The sequence below is a fragment of the Eleutherodactylus coqui genome, chromosome 12, assembly GCF_035609145.1.
Source record: "Eleutherodactylus coqui strain aEleCoq1 chromosome 12, aEleCoq1.hap1, whole genome shotgun sequence".
Lineage (NCBI taxonomy): Eukaryota > Metazoa > Chordata > Amphibia > Anura > Eleutherodactylidae > Eleutherodactylus > Eleutherodactylus coqui.
The window spans coordinates 15,878,507-15,898,151 of record NC_089848.1 but is presented as its reverse complement, the minus strand read 5'-3'; the positions used below and the strand labels follow the sequence as shown (position 1 = coordinate 15,898,151).

General features: G+C 40.4%; 1 protein-coding gene across 1 annotated transcript in view; it reads left to right on the top strand.

Moving 5' to 3' along the window:
* Window positions 1–19,645, top strand: part of TRANK1 (tetratricopeptide repeat and ankyrin repeat containing 1) — a 124,934-nt gene that overhangs the window by 83,007 nt on the left and 22,282 nt on the right. Inside the window, exons 13-16 of the mRNA XM_066585630.1 lie at window positions 4,617–7,385; window positions 10,101–10,300; window positions 16,488–16,625; window positions 16,973–17,116. Of these exons, the coding sequence (XP_066441727.1) occupies window positions 4,617–7,385; window positions 10,101–10,300; window positions 16,488–16,625; window positions 16,973–17,116 (3,251 nt within the window). The remainder of the gene's footprint in view (window positions 1–4,616; window positions 7,386–10,100; window positions 10,301–16,487; window positions 16,626–16,972; window positions 17,117–19,645) is intronic.

The window sequence follows — 19,645 nt, the reverse complement described above, 5'->3', positions numbered from 1 at the left end:
CAAAGAGATTTTTCATTCAATAAAAATACTTCCTGCGCTCACAGAACTTTAAAATCGCATTTAAAAGAAAAACTTTTTTTCCTTCAAAAGAAGGAGACTTACTTTGAAGGAGAGGGTTATGATGTCCAATATTCCCCCTCCTATTTCCCACAGGTCTTAGTCACTCCCAAAGGATAAGGTATCCAATCAAAGATTTTCTCCTTTAGAGTTTATTGAAATACAGCCAAACAATGGTGCAACAAGTCAGCTCATACACAATGTGACAGGTTCACCAAACGATCATAACAACGCGTTTCGGTACAAACGGTACCCTTATCAAGTTATGCAATTATAAAAATACAAGCCATTTATATAGAAAAGTTTACCTTTAATGGTACTGATTCTGATTCCCTTCAGAGGAGTGGGGATTCATCAGCGCATTCAGAGCGTCATGTACTGCGACTCTGATGAGTCCGACGTGTGACGTCAACGCGCTTGAACACATGTCATTACGCTGTGCGTTCCTGGGTAGCGTGGGTCCGCAAAGCGGGCGGTGCTACTGCGTTCCACCTGGACACGTCATTTGGGGCGTCCCTATGTGGCGCTTATACCTGGATCTCGTCGGACTGCACAGCGTGACAGCGTCATCACGTTCCGTGTGTTATATTTCACGGATGCGTTTCCCTCTGAACCGCAACGTTCAACTATTATGTCCTATGGACCTATCGTACCCTAATTTTATCTTTCTAACAATTTGAGCAACTTTGTATATATTGTTCAATATGTATTAAGGCAAATATCTTAATATTGCCAAATATGTTATTTCAAATGATAACTTCCTAATCATTCTAAAAAAAAAGAGTGGATACAGGGGAAGGGGATAAACACCATATCCTACACAGGGCAACCAAATAAGAAATGTCTAATCCATATGCTCTGATAAACACATTATAACTATAAATAAACATGAATAAATTAACATAAAAAAAATTTTTTTTTTTGAATAAAAAACTTTTTTTGTTAAAATGTTATTAGATTTTTTCTAAAACTTCATTTAATCCCCCCGGTTTGAGGGTTCCCAATCTAAAGAGAGTATTAAATCAGGATTATTTACCTTTTTAAAAAATCGTGAAATGTATTGGATTTTTAGATTGGGAACCCTCAAACCGGGGGGATTAAATGAAGTTTTAGAAAAAATCTAATAACATTTTAACAAAAAAAATTTTTTATTCAAAAAAAAAAAATTTTTTTATGTTAATTTATTCATGTTTATTTATAGTTATAATGTGTTTATCAGAGCATATGGATTAGACATTTCTTATTTGGTTGCCCTGTGTAGGATATGGTGTTTATCCCCTTCCCCTGTATCCACTCTCTTTTTTTAGAATGATTAGGAAGTTATCATTTGAAATAACATATTTGGCAATATTAAGATATTTGCCTTAATACATATTGAACAATATATACAAAGTTGCTCAAATTGTTAGAAAGATAAAATTAGGGTACGATAGGTCCATAGGACATAATAGTTGAACGTTGCGGTTCAGAGGGAAACGCATCCGTGAAATATAACACACGGAACGTGATGACGCTGTCACGCTGTGCAGTCCGACGAGATCCAGGTATAAGCGCCACATAGGGACGCCCCAAATGACGTGTCCAGGTGGAACGCAGTAGCATCGCCCGCTTTGCGGACTCACGCTACCCAGGAACGCACAGCGTAATGACATGTGTTCAAGCGCGTTGACGTCACACGTCGGACTCATCAGAGTCGCAGTACATGACGCTGTGAATGCGCTGATGAATCCCCACTCCTCTGAAGGGAATCAGAATCAGTACCATTAAAGGTAAACTTTTCTATATAAATGGCTTGTATTTTTATAATTGCATAACTTGATAAGGGTACCGTTTGTACCGAAACGCGTTGTTATGATCGTTTGGTGAACCTGTCACATTGTGTATGAGCTGACTTGTTGCACCATTGTTTGGCTGTATTTCAATAAACTCTAAAGGAGAAAATCTTTGATTGGATACCTTATCCTTTGGGAGTGACTAAGACCTGTGGGAAATAGGAGGGGGAATATTGGACATCATAACCCCCTCCTTCAAAGTAAGTCTCCTTCTTTTGAAGGAAAAAAAGTTTTTCTTTTAAATGCGATTTTAAAGTTCTGTGAGCGCAGGAAGTATTTTTATTGAATGAAAAATCTCTCAGCTAGAGAGGTGTTTTTTTTTTGTTTTTTTTTTTTACAAAACTGCATGCACAGACATCTGTCTGGCTGCACAAATTTCTGGTTTAGTAATATAATTAAGTGATTTTTTTAAACTTTTTTACATTTTTTTTATTTTCATATTTCAAAACAAAGCAAGGAAAAACATTGGATATGTAACATAATACATTTGATATACCCTCAAATTGCTGTTATGTGTCGCACATATAAACACATCCCTAGTATAAACAGCATAACTTAATATATCTGCGTGGTGTCTTATTTACATGCCTTATTGAGTGTGTATTTTCCACAAATTATACACATTCACATATGCAAAACTCTTTCTGTACGTATATAACAAAATTGAATACACATCCAAAAGTATCATGGTATACATACTGGCTGTTTTTCACAAACCTGTATCATCTGATCCAATGTCCTTTATTATATCTGTTAACCTTTAACCTATAACCTAACAATATTCTTATCATTAAAACCACTAAATTAGCGTATATATATATATATATATATATATATATATATATATATATATATATATATATATATATATATATAAAAAATGTGTGTGGAACGCAAGAAATGTATCCTCCTAAAGTTTTCCTTTCTTTTCTTTCTCCTCCCCACTCTCCCCCTTTTTTTTGTCTACAGTTCCGTATTAGTGCAGTTATAATTTAGTGATTTTGAGCGGAGGTTACTCTAATACTGGTTTCAGGGGACAAATGAAAGATAATTTGAACAATATTGTTAACTTGGTACAGACTTCCACTTCTGGTGGGGCCAAGGCATCTTAAATTCTCAGATTGGTGAGGCCCTTGTAGAAAATGTTTTAGAATCCTTGGTTTAGACTATATACAGGTAATTCTGTATTAGTAGTTCTGTTTGGTAAAATTACTTTCTTATGATACATACCTGCTAAATGAACAAGCTTTGGTTAATATTTCTATACTCTACATTGTCTTGAGGTATAGTATGTACTAGCTGATAAACTCGTCTTTGACCGTGTTAATTTGATACAGGTGTTTTTGTGTTTGCACAGAAAATTTTATGAAGTCAAGGTTACTTTAGAAGAACCGAGGAATAAAATATGTATATACATAGAGGAGCGTTAGATTCTCCTCAGGCTGCATGTACCAATGTGCTTCTGCAGAATGTGCCACCCCTCCCATTTAGGACCTAAAGAATGCTTGCGCCAAATTTTACGGTTGTTCGACACTGGGAAGCTACATTACATAGGGGTGCACTTACTTTTGCAATTGGCATTCAATAATAGAGTTGTGACGCCTTCACCTTTCCTATTTAGAACCTAAAGAATGCTTGTGCCAAATTTCACGCCTGTATGACACAGAGATGCACTTACTTTTGCAATTAGCATAAACAAATCGAGTTGCGACCCCTTTACTTTTCGTATTTAGGACTTAAAGAATGCTCGTGCCAAATTTCAGACTTATACAACATTGGGAAGTTACATTACACAGGGGTGCCAATACTTTTGCACTTGGCATTGAATGATTGAGTTGCGACCCCTTTACTTTTCCTATTTAGGACCTAAAAAATGCTCCTGACAAATTTCATGTTTGTATGACACCAGGAAGTTAGAGAATTATAGATGCAGTCACCAGCAGCACTCGTTCAACCCCTACCTGGGTGGGACAAAGGAAGCCTGAAAATGCACAAGCCGCAGTATGCGGAGCCCAAACCTTCAGTCCCTTGAAGCCGTATATATAGATGAAGTTCTGCAGCAGCATACACAGGTGCACAAAGATATGGTAAAAGTCCTTTATTCCTCAATTTACAGACAGCAACGTTTTAATCACGCCATGTGATCTTTCTCTAGCCTCCCTCCATAATACATAACACCCATTTAAATATACAATTGACACAGTTAATCAACCAATAAAATCAACTCACCTATTAGATTAAATCAGCCTCCGGTGCGACTCCATACCCTGCTCCACATGTGTAACTACACGGCGTCCTCCATCACCGCTTTCGTACATCTGCGCTATCCAGTACTGCATAACTGCGCATGCGCGAGATCTACCTCACATCGTGAGACCATCTTCAACATGTTAGAAAATTAGTGGCGAGTCAGTGAGTGAGAGCTTACGCACGCACGCACGCGCGCACACATATGCACACACATATACATAGACATACACACATATATATATAAATGTGTGAGTGTGTGTATATATATATATATATGTATATATATATATATATATATATATATATATAACATTTAATGCTATATAAAGGGTCTACAGTATTTTAAATGGACCTGTTCTTATAATTTTTCTTTTGTGTACCATACTAGATTTGTAATAAATATACTCTACAATTTGTTTAATGTTAATTTGTACTACGTAATACATAGTTAAACTTTTTTTTTTTGTATTTTCCCAGATGATGATGATGGTGTGTTAATGGCAAAATACCTTCTAGACTTGTACTCTTCCAACCCTCAGAAGTACTCTTATCTGGAACCCAACATTCAAGACAAAAATGGGGACACAGTCATGCATTTGGTTTTTCAGAGCAATAATGTCAAACATTATCGTAAAATAATGGATGTGCTAGCAAGATTTGACATTAAGTTAACCATAACAAATCACCAGGGAAAGGATGCAAAGTACAAGATAAAGAACTCGGATCAACGCTTCGTTGCTTGGACTGAATCTAGAAAGAAATACAAGCAAAATCAGCCAGCTTCTATTTCAAAGTCTACTAAGACACCAACACATGGAAATATAACACAGCGAAAGATCACTGTAAAGACACTTCTTGCTCCTCCACAGCCTGAATCTGATATCGATGATCAAACTGTTCAAGAGTTGCGTGTTCAGAAAACTCAAGTTGAACTCCTAGAACAAGCTGTGGTAAGCAAAAAGAAGGCAATGACTGCAAAGGAAAGCCTTCTGCAAAGCATTAGAGAATTATTAAAATGTGCGGAACTGAACAAAGCACAACCAGTCTTTGACAGTTTGAGACCATCAGTCACTATACAAACCAAAGAAGCTGTGATCAATGAGGCATCTGTGGTCTATACAAATGAGGTTACACTGGATCCAGATGGCTTATGTAATGATTCCTGCATCGAGAATAATGAATGTGCTGCAAATGATTTGACAGTGCTCAACAATATAAAAGATGACTTTGAACCATTGGAAGAGGACATTGATCTTTCAGGTATAGATTTCAATAATATGACATGGGAAGTTGAGTGTTCACCTGAAGCCCTGAAGAAATTGGGATGCAAGTCAATGTCTCAGTACATGAAAAGAAAAATAATTGTCTCCATTCAAAAGCTTGGAAGTGGGGAATGGACACGTAGTCTTCAAAAACAGCTAAAACTAAAGAGTAATATCAAGCTTTATGAAGTTAAGCTTGATAAAGGAGCCAGAATGTTGTGGGAACTTGCAATTGACTTTTCACCTCGATGTAGTGAGGAACCAGAAAAAATTCTCTCTTCTGAATTGTCAACAGTAAAGACAGGCAGAGTTTACACAGAAATTATACGGATTTGGGACATTGTTCTTGACCATGGCAAGCTCAATCATGCCATTGACAGCATATGCAGTGCTTACAATAGAGGTTTAACCTGTATACTCAGGAAAAAACTAAAGGGTATTACTAAGGTTACGATTTCCTCAAATGCCCAGAAGCGTATTCCAAAATATTTTATGGAAGATACAGAATTTGAATTCGATATGGAACATATTCTTCCAGATTACTTCCCTCCTGCCAGTGCAGCAGAAACAGAATACAACATTATGAAATTCCACAGCTTCAGCACAGATATGGCCCTCAATGTATTAAGTAACATGAACTCCAGAGTCGAGTATCCCTTCAGAGTCGGTGAGTTGGAATATGCAGTGATTGATTTAAATCCCAAACCCATGGAAACAATCATATTAATTGGTAGAAGTGGCACAGGAAAAACCACTTGTTGTTTATACAGACTCTGGAAGAAGTATCACTCTTACTGGGCGGAAGCTGTCTCTATTGGGCCATGGCTAGTAAAACAGACTTGGCAAAGGAGAAAATATAGTGAAAATATTGACATTAGTGACTCAGAGGATGAGAATTCTGAAACAGAATTGTCGGATAATCCAGATGAAGGACCAGAGAGCTTGGATGCAGAAGACAAATCATCAGATGATGAAACAGAAAATCCAGTTGAATATGAACACTATCATCCAATTTTCATTACCAAAAACCAAGTGCTTTGTCAAGAAGTACAAAGAAATTTTCTTGAGTTAAGCAAATCAACGAAGGCAACAAGCAATTATAAACCAATAGAGCCTAATGTTTATAGGTTGCAGGATATTCAAGATGACAATTATCCTTTGTTCATAACTTCCCAGCAGCTACTGCTACTTCTGGACGCTTCCATGCCTGATCCGTTCTTCTCCAGAAATGAAGACGGAAGTCTCAAAAGGAGTATTGCTGGATGGTCTACTTTGGAGAACATTGATGTACTGGACTTGTTGAATGAGGATTTTGAGATGGAATCTGCCCCTGAAAATGAAGCAGAAGAAATTGACATTGAACAAAAAGAGGCTGATCCTCGTACTTTTGTGACCTTTGAGGTATTTGCCTATGCTTTGTGGCCAAAGATGATAAGAGGAAAGTCCCTGTACAATGCTGCACTTGTGTGGAAAGAGATCAAGTCATTTTTGAAAGGATCATTTGAAGCCTTATTTTGCCAACAAGGCAAGCTTACTGAACAGGAGTACAGTAAACTTGGAAAGAAAAGGGCACCAAACTTTCAAGGAGATCGGAAGGAAATCTATCGCCTTTTTTGCTTGTATGAACAAATCAAACTTCAACTTGGGTATTTTGATGAAGAAGATGTCTTATATAATTTATCCTGCAGACTGTCAAAGCTTGAAGCGTTGCCATGGTCTATCCATGAACTTTATGGAGATGAGATTCAAGACTTCACACAGGCAGAACTATTTTTGCTTATGCGATGTATTAATGACCCCAACTCCATGTTTCTAACTGGAGACACGGCCCAGAGCATAATGAAAGGGGTTTCATTCCGTTTCAGTGACTTGCGATCATTATTCTACTATGCAAACAAAAACTACTCTGGTAGTAAGAAGAACTGCATTGTCCGCAAACCAAAACAAGTCTACCAGCTCATTCAAAACTATAGATCTCATTCAGGTGACATTTTTAACAACTTTCTTATTCTCAAAATTGCCTTGCATCATGCTATAAGTTCTTTCTTTAAATATTGTACTTCTATCCTTTCTACCTAAGTGTAACAAGGTATGAGTCTAAATATTCTTCAGATAATAGTAGTGAGTTGGCTGCAGTCTAGGTGTGAAGAGGTGTCTATCTAGATTAAGCATTCCCACCAATATGTGAAATTCCTAAAGGGCAAAGTATATACCGCTATACAGACTGGTGAACGATTCTTGATAGCAGCTTCTTGACTTGTACTTTGGGGATTATTCATAAGCATGTTATAGCAATGTTGCTGCTGGACCCTTCACCATTGTACTTAAGTGTCCTCTTCCTGGCTGGCTGAAAGCCTTTAACTGCAGTTTGCTGCACCTGCATTTTTGGAATTTGATTTACTGTATAAAATGTGATGTAAAAACTATACCTCCCTGAATGCAAATCACAAGAACAGCTCAGAATCCACAATTCTGAATGCAACTCAGGGGGAGATTCAGTTATGGGACAAACCTCAACTCCACTGCAAATCTTAGGGCTCCTGCCCACGGGCGATAATTCACTGCGTTGTCCAAGGCGATAATCCGGACGCGGGTTATGCAGTGAATGCTTTCAATAGACTTACTAGGGAAAGCGCAGCACTGACGTCCACGAGCTGAGAATCATAGCGATTCTCCTCTCATGGGACTCAAATCGTGGCTCGCCGCGATTCTCCGCGGTGAGTCTATCTGTCAGACAGGCTCACTGCAGAGACCTGTCCGCTCTCTCCCTGCGGCGGAATATCGCTAGCGATATTCCGTCATGGCCGTGGACTGAGGGCATTAGTGCATTTGCTAGGTAGCTTTACTTTTTAAAGGGGTTTTCCCACTTCTTAAAATTGCTTCACAACCGCTCTGTCCTTCCTGGATGCTGCTGAACGGGGACATGTGACTGCTACAACCAATCACTAGACACAGCAGTGACCTTTTATAGCCAGTGATTGGCTGCAGCAGTCACATGTCCTGTTCAGCAGCTACCAGGAAGTACAGAGTGACTGAAGCAATTTTTAATTTTCTTGTTTGCACAGCACCATAAACTATCTTACATATGTGTGAGGATTAAAATCGTCAAATAAAACCCAGCATTCCATGGGTTATAGCCATATAAAATAGTAAGAACATAAAAGTTCTCAGGGGGTCTGTGATAAGAACACCCCTCTATTCTGCCCTGTAAAATACCTCAATAAAATTTTTCAGAGGCTCAAAGCCACAGCCCACAATCAAACTACTAACCACTACCTGTCCATATGTGCGTGAGTGAGTTTGTGAGTGACTTACATGCTCCACCCCTGATCACATGACTGACATCACAAGTCCTGTATGCAAATGACTGCTGTCCGGCTAGGTGTACACACGCACACAAACAGAAACATGCACACATGTCCCTTTAGCTATATATACATCTCCTTGATAACCAGTTTGTCATGTGCTTGAAAAAGGTGGTTTATGCATCTCCAAAACACGTTGTAAACCCAAAGCTATAACCCCCCCCTTCCTTGTTTCTTGTTTTATACTTTGTAACATATTAAGTATCTTCATTAATATATCAACCCTCTATGCACCTCCACTGTGGATTTGGTCCTCGAAAAAGTCTATTGTGGCATTTTGTAGAGCAGATTAAAGGGGCATTCCCATTGGTGACCCCCCCCCCCCCCCCACACACACTCGTGAAGTAAACTTTGTCCTTCCTTTTTTATATAGCTGTATCGTCTGAAGCGCTGGGTTTTATTTTGCATATTTTAATTTTCACACACAAACCTGGCCAAGACCTACTTTGCAGTTCCATCAACACTCTCCACATTTGGATGTCCTTGTGACGAGGGTAACCCTTGGCCATCTGAACCGAGTAATTGATCCATCTGTAACTTCAGGTGTGACAGCCTGCCCCTAATCTGGTAGATCTGTCACACCAGGGTGTGACCCAGATCAGTCACCTCCACTTTTTTTGAAGTTATTTATTTTCTGAATATGGATACCCCTAGAGCGCTGCCACTTGTTTAAATTGTTCTATTAACTAAGTTACGGTGCTGTTAGGGGATGTGACAGGGAGCCGGGGTCATGTGTTTTCTTTTTTTTTATACTTGCACACAATCTAGGGGTGCCCCCCTCTGAAGTCTATGCATGGCACAAAAATCAGATTTTTTTTTCAGAATCCCATGGGTGCACTCTCCTATATAAGTCTCCGGGGAGTGTGCACACAGGACTCTGAAGAGTTGTGCCTGGTTTGGAGACGGAGACCGCTGAGAGGCATTCACACTGAGATTTCCTCAGACCATTGTTTACTTTCTAGCTACTGGGTAACATTACTGAATTCTGCACAATTTCCTCATACTTCTAGTAAAAAAGAAATTCTACTATCCATAGAAATATAATATATGGCTCTATTTAAGATCCTCATTAAAATCCAAAAAGGCCACACAAACGCCCACTAGTGAGCATTTCCTGTTTGTTCTATTTGGATTTTAATAAAGATCTCGAATATAGCTATTTCTATGGATGTTGGACTTTCATTTTTCCTTCAGTGTATCCTCTGTACTCCTCGCACATCCATTCGCAGAGCTGAATGGCGTGTTTTTCTGCTAACTAATTTATTAAAGCTTCCCACTTTCCAAGCTGCTCATTTTACATTAATTTCCAGTTGATCTCTATTTCTTTGTCATAGGCATTCTCCATTTGGCTTCTGGAGTTGTAGACCTGTTGCAATACTTTTTCCCCGAGTCGTTTGATCGATTGCCACGTGACTGTGGTTTGTTTGATGGTCCAAAGCCAACAGTGCTTAATTCATGTTGTGTTAGTGACCTGGCAATATTGTTACGTGGCAACAAAAGGAAGACACAACCCATTGAATTTGGAGCACATCAGGTTAGAAATTAATAATTCTGTTCACAATAATTTAGGCGTTACTAAAAATAGTATATTTTTGAATAGGTCAGGAGTAATATATATTACTGTACCAAACCATATTAGGCCTCATGCATACGGGCAGATGTTTGCTACGGAATCTGGAGCGGACATCCGCCTCCGGATTTGGCAGCAATAACCCTCCATAGCATGCAATGCAAAAACAGACCATGCATGCAAATGCAGACCAACCCTCTGCATTTGGTTTTCACCCACATTTCTCTTTCTTAGGAGGCAGAGAAGTGCGTAAATATTTCTTAGTCTCAATCTGCCTCAGGCTGGAGTTCAGGTAAGCCAGAGGTAAAGGTAGTTGATGAGGCAAACGCCTCACCATGATGGCTGGACTTGCTCAAAGGAGTAGTCAACAGCAGCATTGCTATTCTGAAGTAAGCCTTTATCTGCCCTTTGTTGAAACCTCAACTACGGTAAATGGACATTATGAATTATCCCTTCACTACAGAGGCATAACTTGAAGCTCCTGGGCCCCAATGTAAAATCTGTAGCAGGACCCCCAAATATAATACTTTAAGTGCCAGTTAGACACAACGATTATCCCTCAAAAGCAGTCTTTTAACCCCTTGAGTGGCGGGTTTCCTACCACCCTGTCGTGCCCACCAGGGCAGGTTTTTTAAATGGTCTAATCATTGAATTTCAACTAATTTTGCAGTCGTGTTCCAAGAGCCATAACTTTTTCATTTTTCCTTTGACCAGGCCATATGAGGGCATTTTTTTGCGGGACAAGTTGTACTTTTTGATGGCATCATTTTTGGGTATATATAATGTATTGCATAACTTTTGTAAAAACATTTGTAGGGAGATTGGGGAAAAAAAAGAAATTCTGCCATTTGTTTTTTGGATTTCATTTTTACGGCGTTCAACATGCAGAATAAATAATGTGATATCATTATTCTCTGAGTCGGCACGATTCCGGCGATACCAGGTTTATACAGTTTTTATGATTCGCTATTTTTGTACATTTTAAGCATTTTTTTTAAAGGTTGGCTTTTGTGTCGCCACATTCCAAGAGCCGTATTAATGTTATTTTTCCATTGCTGGCATCCTAGAAGGCCGTGTTTTTTGCAGGATGAACTCCAGTCTTCATTTATCTATTTTTTTTGGAACATGTAAAATTTTGATGGCTTTTTATTCCATTTTTTCAAGTGGCAAGATTAACAAAATCTGTAATTCTGGCATGTTTTTAATTTTTATTTTTCACTGCATTCTCTCAACAGTATGAATAATGTATTAAAGTAATTCTACAGGCCAGTACGATTATGCAAATACCAAATTGTAATATTTTTTTTTCTTTTTCACAACTCTTTCACACTTTAAAAAAAAAAAAAAAAAAAGTAATAAAAGTTTAAATCGCCCTCCTTTTGCCATATCTATAATAAAAAAATCTAAATCCTAAAAGAAAAATACAAATTTGGTATGGCCGCGTCCATAAATATCCGATCTATCAAAGTACTGAATTATTTACCCTGCACAGTGAACGTCACCCTGAAAAAAACACTCCCAGAAAAAATGCAATAAAAGCGAACAAAAAGTCGTATGTATTCCGGATTGGTACCAACGTAAACTACAGGACATCCTGCAAAAAATTAGCCCTCAATTAACTACGTCGACAGAAAAATAAAGTTATTGCACTCAGAAGATGCAGCAGAAAATAATTTAAAAAAATTAAATGTCTTTGAAAAAAATACAAGTACTACAGCAAAAAAAAAAAAACTATACAAGTTTAGTATCGTAGCAATCGTACTGACCCATAGAATAAAGTTTTCAGGTCATTTTTGTTGCAGTTTGTGCGCCGTAGAAACAAGACGCACCGAAAGATGGCGGAATGTCATTTTCTTTTTCATTTTACTCCAGTTAGAATGTTGTAAAAGTTTTTTAGTACATTATATGGTACTTTAAATAGCACCATTGAAAAATACAACTCGTCCCGCAAAAAACAAGCCCTCAGGGTACGTTCACACGAGCGTGTTTTGGTGTGTACTTAGTTGCGATCATACGTCCGCACCTAGGTACGAGCAAAAACACACGTGAACACAGCTGCGTGCTTGTTGTCAATGGAGTCGCAGCTGCTGCCGGCGGCTCCATTGAAAACAATGCTCTGCCAGTCCCCTGCATTCTTTTCCAGGGAAGGGCTTTACATATAAGCCCTTCCCTGAAAAAGAAACATTTTAGTGCAAAACAAAAAAAACAAAAAAAACTTACCTGTCCGCCGCTGCTGTGACCCCCGCGGGCATGAAGAACACATCTGCCGCATGCGGTAGATGTATACTTCACCCCTGCTAGTTAACCCCTTCATGACATGGCCTATTTTGGGCTTAAGGACGCAACAATTTTTGGCGGATTTTCTTCTCCGTTTATCAAAAGCCATAACTTTTTTATTTTTCCGTCGACGCGGCCGTATGAGGGCTTGTTTTTTGCGTGGCGAACTGTAGTTTTTATCGATGCCAATTTTGGGTACATAGACTATATTGTAAAATTTTTTTATTTTTTTTTAATGATAGCAGAGAGAGAAAACGCATCAATTCTGCCATAGATTTTTTTATTTTTTTTTTACACCGTTAATCATGCAGCATAAATGAGACTTTCCATTTTTTCTGCAGACCGGTACGGTTACAACGATACCAAAATTCTAACATTTTTTTTAGGTTTTCCCACTTTTCTGCAATAAAAACCCTTTTTTTTGGAAATCTTTTTTCTATTCTAAATTGCTGCATTCAAAGTCACGTAACTTTTATTTTTTGATGTACAGAGCTCTATGAGGGCTTATTTTTTGCGAGACGAGCTGTAGATTTTATTGGTACCATTTTGGCGTACATACGGCTTTTTTGATCACTTTTATTGCGTTTTTAGTGAGGCAAAATGCTAAAAATGAGCATTTTGCCTCAGTTTTTTAGCGTTTTTTTTAGCGTTTTTTTCCGTGCACAGTCAAAAGCATGTGCAACGTATTGTACACATCGTTACGGACGCGACAATACCAAATATGTGGGGTTTTATTTTTTTTTAACCTTTTTTTATGCAAATCTGAGAAAAAGCATAAAAAATGGTTTTTTTACTCTTTTTTTTTTACTTTTTTTAATTCATTTTTTAAATCTTTCTTTTTTTTACACTGTTTGTGTCCCTCTGAGGGACTTTAACCACTGCCCTGATGATCGCTGTCATAAGGCATGGCAGAGCTACTGCTCTCCCATGCCTTATCGCTCATACAGCGATCTCAGGCATAGGCAATACAGGACGCCAGTGTCTGGCGTCCTGTTGCCATGGTGACAGGCCGGGCTCTCGCGATGACATCGCGAGTTCCGGCCGGAGACACAGAGGGAGCCGCGCTCCCGCTGTGAACTCTTTCCCTGCCGCGATCTACTTAGATCGCGGCAGGGAGGGAAGGGGTTAACAGTGGCGGGCGCATCTCCGATGTCCCCCCGCTGTTGCAGCGAGACGCCGGCTGTGACTGACAGCCGGCTCCCGCTGCGGGATAGCGCTGGATCATATGTGATCCCGCGCTATCTCCAGGACGTAAGTTTACGCCCTGTTGCGGGAAGTACCCCGCTCCCAGGACGTAAACTTACGCCCTGCAGCGGGAAGGGGTTAAAAGAATTCCCTGCTGCTACATCTGCCACATCTGTGGCAGATGCAGCGAAAGGAATTCTTCAATTCTCATCCGCAGCTGTCACTCATGACAGCTGCAGTAGGGAATACTGCTGCCGGCATCCTGTCAATGGCTTTTCAGGGAAGGGCTCATAAGCCCTTCCCTGAAAAGCCATTCAAAATAGTGCAAAAAAAACAACAAAACAATTCTCACCTCCCTTTAGCTATCGGGGCTCAGCTTTGACTTCTAGCGCTGTCCCCGGCTCTGTAGATCTCAGCTATCAGCAGAGGGGATTTAAAATCCCCGCCTGCTGGTAGCTCTAATTGTGATTAGCTGAAGTGCTTCAGCCAATCACAATCAGAGCTACCAGCAGGCAGGGATTTTAAATCCTCGGCTGCTGATAGCTCAGCAGCGCTTCAGAGCCGGGGACAGTGGCAGAAGTCCCCGCTGAGCCCCGGCAGCTGTTAGTGGCTTTGCAGGGAAGGGCTTCATAAGCCCTTCCCTGAAAAGCCTTTTAAAATAGTAAAAAAAAGAAAAAAAAATAGGTACTCACCTCCCTTCAGCTGCCGGGGCACAGCCGCGTCTTCTCCTGCTGTCCCCTGCACTGTGGTGCTGAACTGCTGATCTATCAGCAGCCGGGGATTTAAAATCCCCGGCTGCTGAAAGAGCTGAATGTAATTGGTTAAGGTGCTCAGCCAATCACAGGCAGCTCTCACCTGTCATTCATTCGGGGAGAGCTGCCTGTGATTGGCTGATCACCTCAGCCAATCACATTCAGCTCTTTCAGCAGGCGGGGATTTTAAATCCCGAGCTGCTGATAGATCAGCAGTTCAGCACCACAGTGTAGGGGACAGCAGGAGAAGACGTGGCTGTGCCCCGGCAGCTGAAGGGAGGTGAGTATCTATTATTTTTGTTTTTAAAATCACTTTTAATTGATTTCCAGGGAAGGGCTTATATGTAAAGCCCTTCCCTGAAAAACAATTCAGGTGTGCCAGCGGACCATTGTCTTCAATAGAGCCGCCGCCAGCAGCAGCGGCTCCATTGAAGTGAATGGCTGCATTTTTTTTTTTTTTTCACCAAAATTTTTCCTTTTCAGTTAAGAGCCTATATGTAAAGCTCTTCCCTGAAAAAGAATTCAGGTGTGCCAGCAGACCATTGTCTTCAATGGAGCCGCCGCCAGCAGCAGCGGCTCCATTGAAGTGAATGGCTGCATTTTTTTTTTTTTCACCAAAATTTTTCCTTTTCAGTTAAAAGCCTATATGTAAAGCTCTTCTCTGAAAAAGAATTTAGTGGTGCCAGCAGACCGTTGTCTTCAATGGAGCCGCCGGCAGCAGCAGCGGCTTCACTGAAGAGAATGCATGCATTTTTATATTTTTTTTACACTAAAATCTTTCTTTTTCAGGGAAGGGCTTATATGTAAAGACCTTCCCTGAAAAGGAATGCAGGGAGCCAGCAGGCCATTGTTTTCAATGGAGCCGCCGGCAGCAGCCGCGGCTCCATTGAAAACAATATGTGCATTCCCTATGGTGCACGCATGTCCTATCTTTGCAGGCATGCACCTGAAAAGTACCGACATGTGCACACACCATAGGGAATGCAGTGTTGTAAATACAAGCGTGTTTTTGTGCACGCACCAAAACACGTTCGTGTGAACCCACCCTCATACAGCGATGTCAATGAATAAATAAAGGAGTTATGATTTTTTTAAACGGGGGGAGGAAAAAAAGAAATGGGGAGAAAGGGAAAAAAAAGGGCTGTGTCATTAAGGGGTTAAATAATGTACCAACTTCCTTCTCTGGGTCATTACGACGCACGTATACCACATATGTGATTTTATTTAAACTTTTTTACAAAGTAAAGGGAGACAAGTGTTTTTATTTTAATTTTTATAAATAATTTTTTTACTTTTGTTTTTTTTTTAAATTTTTTATTTTTTTTATTTTTGTCCCTTTAGCGGACTTCCACAGGGACCCATCAGGACCCCCTGATCACTTTCCGGGGTCCGATGGTGACAGCCCTTTACATGCTGCAGTCACATAGACTGCAGCATGTGAAGGGTTAACACAGCAGAGATCAGAGGTTTTCTCTGATCTCTGCTGTAAGAGCTGGTGCCTGGCTGTCCTCTGACAGCCAAGCATCAGCTCTCCCTGCCACAGAGACCCTCGGCTTGCTTCTGACAAGCCGATGGTCTCTATGGCAACCTATAAACAAAGCAGGAGACTTAGAAGCAGGAGATTGCCGGCATATCGGCAATATCTTCTGCTTCTGTTGTTCAAAGCCCTTGCTTTGTTCTCTGTGGGACTGGGCAGGCAGAGCACAATGCCACAGCTTGTGGCATTGTGCTCTGCAGCTCCCATAGTGATACATAGCCCGGAAATCTTCCGGGCCATATCACTATCAGCAGTGGAGCTTGTCCCGGAAAATTTCCGGGCGTGCCACTCAAGGGGTTAAACGATAATATTGTGTCTAAACGTTCGGCCATCATGCAGTTTTTGTTAACTATTCGCTCATCGTTGTCTTTCAGCTGGCTTCTTATGATTTATATTTTAGGTGATTTTGGTAGCAAATGAGAATGCCAAAGAAAATATCCCCGAAGAATTGAGTCTTGCTCTGGTTCTTACTATTTATGAAGCAAAAGGCTTGGAGTTTGATGACGTACTTCTGTACAATTTCTTCACTGACACTGAGGTATCCATGCTATTCAGTCCCCTTCTAAAATGTCATGAATTTTCCCAGGGATTCAGCTACACACATACAGATGTACTGGTCATTAGCAGGATAGACTGGGCGCTTCGCTTTTAAAGTAGCGCTCTGGTCTATTAGCAAGTCTATTAGAATGACCGTGTGCTGTCTGTCATGTTGATGATCGCCACTTCTGTAATGTAATAATAATCTTTATTTGTATGGCGCCAACTTATTCCACACCGCTAATGTGACATAATTTCTACAGTATACAGTATTCCTGCATTACAGACCTATTTCTGCATCTAAGATTTTTTTGTATTCAGTAGTTTAAGCATGTAATTTATTTTCAGGCTCCCAAAGAATGGAGAATAATTTCTTCTTTCAGCCCAGCACCCTTAAAAAATCAGGGGAATCTGCCTCTTGTAGAAGTTCCTTTTGAAAGTTCTTGTAATTCTTCTCAGAGACCATTTGTTCTGGATCCAGAAATGCACAAGGTACTTAATAATAATAATAATAATAATATTAATAATAGTTTTAAAAATACAAATCAGTTGTTTATAGTGCTGGAAAGATCGCTGATATAAGGAGTTATGGTAAAAGACAAACTGGAAGTGTGGCTATTCACTTCCACTTCAATTTGAGGAAATTAGCTGCAACCCAAACAAAACCAGGGTGTCTGATAGGGTGTATATAGGCATTAGAGATGTCATCCACTCCTGCTGAAACTTGCCAAGTTGGTTGACCGTTATAAACTGTAGTCTAATGCTGCCTCTATAAAAACGTTGATGTACAGGAAAAATAATACACATACTAAATGAGTGTTTTGAAGGAAACAATGTCTTCTAATGTTGAAGTAACATATAAATCTATTGTCTTTATCAAGTGGTATATAAATTTTGCTATATTGACTGTCATGTCATAGAGTACCCCAGTAAAGCAGGGGTGTAGCTAGGGGAGAGGCTAGCAGGGAATGTGCCCTGGGCGCAGCAGTAGAGAGGGTGTTGGGCAGACCATACAAGTTTTTTTACTTACTGCAGCCTCCATGAGTATAGCGGTGCTACTCTATCACACGGGAGTTGCAGCTGCTCAGCAGACTACTCAATAAGATGGTCATTGAGCAGCTGTGTATATATTGAAGCTGCAGAGCAGCCAAGTAATGTAGAGAGCATCACACTGATAGTGCTGCCGGATGGGTGAGGTACAGAGGATGAGTCAGCAGTGCTTCTAAGGAAGATACTGTGGTGGTGGGTTGCTGTGCATTAAGAATGTATTTGCAGTGACTGAGACACAAGCCCCACGCTGAGGTGCTGGAGGGGTAGAGATGGCACCGCCAGAGGGATGCATGCAACCTAGGCCAAGGCACCGCTAGGCCTCTTCCAGGCAACGCTGGGACAGCGGTTACCTGTATATGTGTATTGGACTTGAGAAGTTGTCACTCGTGACGCCACCATTCCTTCACACTGTTGATTCTCCAGCTTTAGAAATAATAGTCCACACATGATTTAACTTGGGGATACTCAATCACTGGGAACGAACAGTAACTGGAGAACTTTATTCTTGATTTTAAGATACAGCTTTACTCATCAGTGCAGAAAGACAGTTTAGCAGACGGCCAGGGAAGAGGACACGGGATGAAACCGGGCCTACAGTTGCTCTCTGACTCCACTCCTGGACACACACACTCCGGGATGCAAGATAGCACCGGAGGGAGACACAATGCACTGCAAACACCTACTTGAAATTTAGGAGGTTAAATGCTGCACAATGGACTCTTTCTCCTCTCTCTCCTCTCTCTCTCACTCCTCACAGGCGGTTCCTGGAATTGGGGACCTCAGAATACCTCTCTTCCGCTTCCATCCCTTCACCACATGAGGGTTGAAGGTACCCCCATGTGGCTGGCACTCACTCCTCTCACAACCGTTGAAGAAGATAGAAGACCGCTCCCTAGACTCTCTCAATCACTCATATTTATATAATTCAACGCCACGTGACTAGACGGTTTCATACATTTTCCAGGCATATCCCAGCCACTTGCAGACATTAACGTCTTGCATGCTGCAGCTATGCAATACACAACTAAAGACAAGACACTTTGCACAGTGCATCCATATAAAAGACATGACCTGCATGACAATTATGGAGGGGCGAGACGTGTGTTTCCGGCCAATACATATTTACACAAGCGTTTTTTTTTTTTGTTTGTTTTTCAGGCGCATTTTCTGTGCATTGCAGGATGCATAGAGATTGCAAGCGAAGAGAACCCATTATTTTAAATAGGTTCATTTTACATTTTTTTCTTTCTTGGAGTGATGCTGTGAGCTAAAAAAAAAATCACAGCATGTCTTACTTTTGGATGATTCTGTTCAAGATTTGCCCATTATTCTTTATGCGAGCAGAAAAAAAAATCAGAACTTGCTTGTAAATCCAAGTTTCATGCAAGTGCATAGTTGGAATGCATTTTTTTTCCGCAAAAAGCATCACATTCGCTTAAGAAATTGCAGGTGTACAAGTGAGTTTCACAGACCGATATCACACTGGCCAATGACTACACCCTAAGGTAAACCTCTAGATTGGTGCTGCTGCAACTGAGAGTGGTCAGGAAGGATGGGGTCTGGTGTGCAAGCAGGTGCAAACAATGATGTACCCTTCCCTTAGTGCTCCTGTCCAAGTGCAGGGTCTCCTGCATAGGGACATATGAGATTTGATCTGCGCTAAAGGGACATCATGAGCATCCATAAATCAGTGTAAATGTTCACCTCCAACTGTTATCAGCTGGAGCAGCTGCAATCTAATGCATAGAAAGATTTGTACAAAGTAATCTGATTCCTCAGTTCACACGTGAAGGAAATTAGATGTTTTTATCAACCTCTTTCTGTGGATTTATGTATAAGATTAGACTTCACCGAGGGGGAGAAAACGTATCCCCCCTTGCTGTTGATACCTTTAAGGGACATCAACAGGGTCTTGTCACCAGCCAACAATGTCAGAATTTCATCTTTTTCGCACACCTCAGCTCTCAAAAC